Here is a 6,558-nt window from a genome sequence, read left to right as displayed (position 1 = left end):
ACTCTGCTGCCTAAACACTGCTGCAGCCATCAAGCTTGAAAGCAGAACAACTCAAACCCTCTAGACCCTGTCATGATGAGGAGTTAAGAAATGAAGCAGCATTAATTAACCAAGTCCCCAGCCTACACACTAAATGAGCTTAACACTTAATGTGCCTACACTGAGATCTAAGAAATACTCCATGGACAGATTTTTGATTCTATATTGATGCTTTCATACAAACCTGTCTAATTGGAAAAAATGTTAAACATTGCAAGAGCGGAATAAAACTAGAGCAACAGACACAGCTCCTGCCAAATGATGCCAGGCTAGGTATTCTCCCTACTTGTCACAAGGATTAAAAATTTAGTACTTTTAATGTTTTTATGGGTAAATGTGAGAAAAAGTAACACTGTAGAGAAAAACATAGGAGAAAACTACGAGACCCACATATCCTTTTAGTTTAAATTTAATTTGTCAGATAGAAGTTATCTATGTACAATCAGTGTGCATTGTAACAATTCTGTCAATAAAGTCATAATTCAAATCTTCTAAAATATTAACTAGCTGCATAGCACATTTGACATTATTGCCCATGTCGAAGAGGGAACACAAATGAATTTACAATGAATTTTGACTGATCTGGATACTGAAGTCTTCTGATACTTAACATTCCTCCTTTAAAACCAATGCACCTGAAAAGCTTTCCAGAGCACAGTTTAGCTGGGTATTTCTTACCATTTCATTACAAACAATCACAACACTGACAATTTAATAGGGAAAAAAAACCCAAACAAAACCCAAAAAGTGTTTCTAAAGTATCCAATAAAGGGAGCACTAAGTGGAATAAAATGTTCCCTTTCCCCATTTTTACATTCTGAGGAGTGGCTCCATCAAGATCTTTTATTGAAACATATAAGTACACTGATTTTATTTCATACTTGTGACAAGAAGGCCTGAGTTGGTGGGGAAAGGAACAGTCGAAAAAAGCCTGAGGGGGGGGAAAGCTCATTTAATAAATTTACAACAATTTACAGCCATTTGTTTGTGTTTTGCTTTTTTTTTTTATTATTTGTTTGTTTGTTTTGTAAAAAGGCATTGTAACTGATCACAAACAGGAGAAATCCTGGCTATTTTACAGTTATAGGTACAGAATTTAAATATTCAAGCTTGTGATGAAAAGCGGCAAGGTGGTCGCAGTGTACAATGTAAACAAGTAGCTTTGGAAAGTGAACAAAGTCCTTGAGAGTTCTTTACTAAGAAAAAAAAATAATCTCCCCATTCCCTCCTGAAATATGAGCACAGGTCAGTGTTTAAAAGTTCGTTTACAAACATAACTTAAAACATTATCAGCCTCAAACCACTTTGACATGAAGAGTTTTATAGTAAGATCCAGTCTGAAATGGGCAGTGTTGAGGTCCCTGTAAAAGTAAACATCTTCCATTTCTTAAAAAAAGTGCCACAGCATTTGCAGCACAGTGCAGCATAAACTTTAAATACAAAAATATTTTTCTTCTGTTGGGATAATAGACCTTGCATCCTGGAAAGAGTAACAATACTGCTACTGATAGAATATCCCGTCTGTATCTTTCAAGTCATGTAAGGCAATTACTGTGTTAGTTTACTGTATATGGCTAAAAGAAGGTCCAGCAAGTGTCAGTCTTTGTTATGTTTTCCGGCTGCTCCATGTATGTTCAGGTGTACTTTTGTGATCTGATGAGTGTTCAAATGGAGATCTGTGACCTAGGGGAGATCTTGAACCATAAGGAGACCTCTGATCCAATGGTGACCTTGGGCCACTACCCGAAGCTCTGTGGTCCATTTGCCAGTCTGAGTGATACCTATAGTCTCTAGGTGATTTATGATGGCTGTATTCGGAAGTGGAACGATGATCCAAGTGTATCCTGTGGTCTGAATGGGAACGGTGATCCGAATGAGCCCGACTGTCTTTTAAACTTCCCTCCAGGTTTGACCTGTGGTCTCTGCTCCTGTAGTCATCTAACTTTCTATGTTTAATATCACTGTAGTATCTATAAAATATGAAATTGTTCATATTAGAGTTACTGAACACATTAAGAGCCACAATTATGTCAAATCGACAGACCGGCATTAGAGACACTGTTGCAACTTTGCATCACTCAGAAGAGACCGTGCAGTGCTTGCTACAAAAACAGGAAAGGAATTCTGACCAGATTTCAAAACTGCTTGAGAAACTGACCTGCTGTCTTGTTTGTAGTGATCCCACTCTCTGTGATCTTTTCCATTGCTGAAGGCTGAATAGGGCCTTTTCCTTGAGTCGCTTTTCTTATAAGTGTCCCCCTGATGCCTGTCTTTGTGATGATCATGGTATTGTGACAAATGTCTGTCAGAAGAGTAACTGTCCCTGCTACTGTCATCGTGGTTTGTATTCTCCTTCAGTCTTTCCACATCTGTTTAATAAAGCAGAGGTTAAAAGGAAGTCTCATAAAGTCTTTACTTCACCTAATTCAAACAGCACTGCTACCTGTCTGATGCAAAGGAGTATGAAAGTGACACGATTTAAAGGAAACAATGTCTAAGCAGTTGAAAGACAAATGCACTAACGCCAGTGAATGGAAAGAAACCTTAAAAGTAAGAGGGAAGCAAGGTGGAATGTAGATGTGTAGGACTTGGAAACTGAACTTCTCAACCTCCGCATTCAGCCTATGAAGCAAAGTGTGGTCCAAATGAGCAGTGAGTAGAGGTGCCTCCAGCAGAGCAATTTTAGATAGAACAGCAGCAACCTCCCCTCTAAGAAGGGAAGGACTTTGTACGGGTAACAGTTTTAAAGGTACACCTTGTCAGCAAAAGAATTCCAGTGGTATTCCCAAAATAGACGATGCTGATTTTAAGGCCATGAAAATTTACTCGAAGTGTTCCGTCACACCAGATAAAAAGAAGTATTACATACGAGAAGGCAGGTGTGCTAACACAGGAAAAAACCCAGTGATTTTGTCAACAATAAAAGACAGCCTATGTAACTAATGACAAACTACGACTGCAAGGAGTAACTTGCCTTCTTACACTGGAGTGACATTACAACAGCTACAAACAGGCACAGAATTTCCAAGAAATTTACAGGTTTTGAGCAGACCTCTCATCCTTCCCAAAATTTAAAACAAAAAATGTTTCTGAATTTTTTTAAAGGACAGTCAAAAAACCCTATTAAGTGCCAGCTTCAGTCTACACTCAGCTGGATTTCATCAGCAAACTGGTGAAACCAGTGAAATCTGGCTAATCGGCCTTTCTTTACGGTACTTAGCAGTGTGGAAAACAGACCTAGGAGACATGTGAAATGAAATAAACATGAAAACTTAAGGTATCTAACACAAGATTATACTTAAGGTTATACTTAAGGTTTCTTACCTGGATTTCTAATTACATGTGTATTCACATTGGTACTAACATTCTGGTCATTGTGTTGCTAAAAGAGACAAGTACAAAAGCATAATGGTAAATCCCAAAGTTCATCTGGATACACTAGAAAAATATCCTAACAAAAGAGACTGCAATGACACAAACACAAATGCTACTTGAACTGTATTTCTGTGTTCCTTATAATCCTTTAAAGATAATGGAAGAGTTATAAAACTTAAAATATACATATATATATATAAAATATATTACTTGAGACTCTTGGCGTTTTTTGATTGCATGTTTATACAGTTTGTGCAGCTTTCTGGCATCAAATTCCGTAAACTTGGAGACAAAAATCCACAGATTTCTGAGGAAGAAGAAAGGAGAGAAGTTATAATTCTTCCATAAATTTATTTTCCCTATATTATGCAACAGAACATGGATTTAACTGAAATAATCTGAACAGTACTTCCGTAAACCAAAAATACTATGAAATCTACACAGTATTGCCTAATTGCACAATAAATACTATGAACCTGAAAAAGAACCCATTTGAAAGACTAATTCCTTTAACGATTAGTCACTTCTTAATATTTTTTGTAAGTACTTCAGACTGCAAAGTGCATGGAAAGTAGTGCTAATAACAATTCTGTTAATTTTCGTGAAATGCTTAAAAATGTAGCTGTCAATCTAAATATGTCTTCTAAATGCTTGTTTGAGTTTTGAGTATTTACCACATTGTAAATAAAAAAATTAAGAAAGAAAAATTAGTAAAAATTCTTTCAAACTTGAAATCTCTTATCTTGACGAACAAGCTTTACTATATGAGAATATTGGGGAGAATTAAGTCTGGTCAAAGCTTTTGAAACCAAGTGAGAACTGTGAAAGACAATGGAAGTCATACAGAAATAAATTTGTGCCTAATCTGTGCTTGAAGGAACCAAAGAAAAACAAATCAGGTCTTGTGTTGTCAGGATGTCAGAATTGTTAAGGAAACATTTGCTTCTATAATCACAGGTATATATATATATAATCTCTTTCAACAGATACAGAATTCTTTTAGTCAAATTTGGAGGTGGAATGCTTAAGAGTCTACAGAATACTGGTGTTGAGAAATATTTGAAGTGTGTAGGCTCAGGAAGCAACAGTCTGCTCCTTCACTGTGATTATTTAAACATAGTAATTTCTGTCTAGAAGTTTGCAAAAGTAGACAACCAGTCAATGCTGACTCTAATGAGACCATTATAACTTTATACAAGTTACACCACTTCTTATAAAGGATAGTTGAGATACGTATTGTATTAATCTACACATAATATTGTAGCATTATTACGAATAATAGCTCTATTTCAAGTTCCCACTTAAAAAATATAACATTTACCAAAATGTAAGACATGGATCTTACTTTTGTATCTCAGATCACCTAAATATTTTGAAGTAAAGATATTAAAATCAGCAGAAGCATTCTACACTAAAAGAAGTCTTCAAGAAAATGCAACCCTTAGCAGAACGGAAGCACAGGATGTACTTTAATCTCAATAAAGATATTAAGTGCACATTCTGATAGAAGCAACTCAAATTACATTAAGAACGTAACAATGAAATATAGTTTACAAAGCAAGATTTTTTTTTAAGTTGTCACCTCATAAAGATGTAAACTCTTCTCTCACGTTTAAAATGCATCTGAGCACATTATGATAAATACTTTTATCAAGTCATAGTTAATATGTAACATGTAATTATTTTAGAATACATTTTTAGAACAATAAAGAATTCTGTAGCTCAGAATCATAAAAAGTTCAACACAACTGTAGAACTGTGTATTTTCAGCAGGAATTATAAACCACCAAAACCATTTAAAGTTGAAAGTTGAAAAAGTAGATCTTTAAGGGTAAGAATGCTCTTCCACTAAACACAGCTTAGTGATGAGTTCCTCAGTGTCTGCTTTCAGCATTAAGTAGTGAGATGTCTCCACCCACTGAGCAAAATGCACTGATGTGCAGCAAATGCTTAATGTCAATCCATTTAAAGTCAGAACAATGTATAATCACCTTTCTATAGATTCCTATTTAAAAGAGCAGAAAGATACAAGAAAGAGAGGAAAAAAAAAGGAGAAATAACTATTCTGCTTAATAGAAGCAACTACAGATTTCCCTTTTTCAAGCAAACCTAAGGAGAATAAATAACTTACTTTCTCCACTGTTTAATTTGTTCAGGATTTGTGTACTCTTTTAGACATTCAGTAATGTGATCCCCAATTTTGATAAGACACTGTCTAGTGTGTTCCAGCTGCTCTCTTTCAGAAAGGCCCTTCTCTGGTCGATCCAGCTGTTTCAATGCTGCTTTGACAGGTCTCATTCTTTCTTTGCACTGTAAAACGGAAAAAAATTAATCAAATGATTCAAAATTCAAAATATCAATTCAAAAGGAAAAAAATATTCTAAAACATGATCCACCTTTTACTGTGATATATATATATGCAGGTGAAGACAATATTGTCAAATGAAACACAAGACTTTCTCACAGCTCCTGAAAATATTTTGCAGGTTTCCTTTGGAACAAGTTGTATTATAAACCAAATTGGAAATTTATTATCTATGAAAGATTGTATAAAATACAGATATCAAGGTGTAGAAGCCTGGAAGATAAGGGTGCTAATGTGTACGTCTCAAACACCGGTAGCTGGACAGCTGTGGAGCCAGCAAAGGATTGTTGTGGCTGGAGAAGGGACCCATACAGAGTTAGGGCGGCACTTTTCTGGGACAAACATCCTTGTTCTGGCTCCTGAAGATAAGCACAACACAGTACTGTGCAGGCACAGGAGTGAAGATGAGGCATGGACTGTCAAGGGGGCAACAAGACCACCCAAGACCCCCAGAGCCCTCCAACCCATTTCCAGTAAGGCCTGGAAGGACTGACTGCCCATGGTAACTGATGTGCGTAGTGAGAAACTTAACCTCCAGGGAGGGAAAAACTTATCTATAAAAAGGTTGCCCCACAAAGCCCAGGTGTGTGGGCACCCCAAGGGCCCTGGATACCTTGCTGGATCAATGCTAGAGCCAGGACTGCTGATAGCTGTTTTTCCTTCCCTTTCTCCCCACCATCTGTTCCTTTCTCGCTCCCTCCCTCTCCCTTTCACCCCACCCCTCTGTACAAAAACCCCTGCAGTGGGTTTATCTGGCAGGTCACGGACTAACATACCAA

General features: G+C 36.7%; 1 protein-coding gene across 3 annotated transcripts in view; it reads right to left on the bottom strand.

Moving 5' to 3' along the window:
* Positions 1-432: 432 nt before the first annotated feature.
* CHD1 (chromodomain helicase DNA binding protein 1) overlaps positions 433-6,558 on the bottom strand; it is a 59,964-nt gene continuing 53,838 nt past the window's right edge. For all 3 annotated transcript variants that reach the window (XM_027718975.2, XM_027718976.2, XM_039383656.1), the window contains 5 exons: positions 5,546-5,724; positions 3,625-3,721; positions 3,364-3,421; positions 2,198-2,408; positions 433-2,009 (listed from right to left, as the gene is read on the bottom strand). In XM_027718975.2, the coding sequence (XP_027574776.1) occupies positions 1,646-2,009; positions 2,198-2,408; positions 3,364-3,421; positions 3,625-3,721; positions 5,546-5,724 (909 nt within the window). In that variant the 3' untranslated portion in view covers positions 433-1,645. The remainder of the gene's footprint in view (positions 2,010-2,197; positions 2,409-3,363; positions 3,422-3,624; positions 3,722-5,545; positions 5,725-6,558) is intronic.

Source organism: Pipra filicauda, unplaced genomic scaffold, assembly GCF_003945595.2.
Source record: "Pipra filicauda isolate LSUMZ 115617 unplaced genomic scaffold, ASM394559v2 scaffold31_size4109673_pilon, whole genome shotgun sequence".
NCBI classification, from domain to species: domain Eukaryota; kingdom Metazoa; phylum Chordata; class Aves; order Passeriformes; family Pipridae; genus Pipra; species Pipra filicauda.
This window is presented reverse-complemented; position numbering and strand designations above follow the sequence as displayed.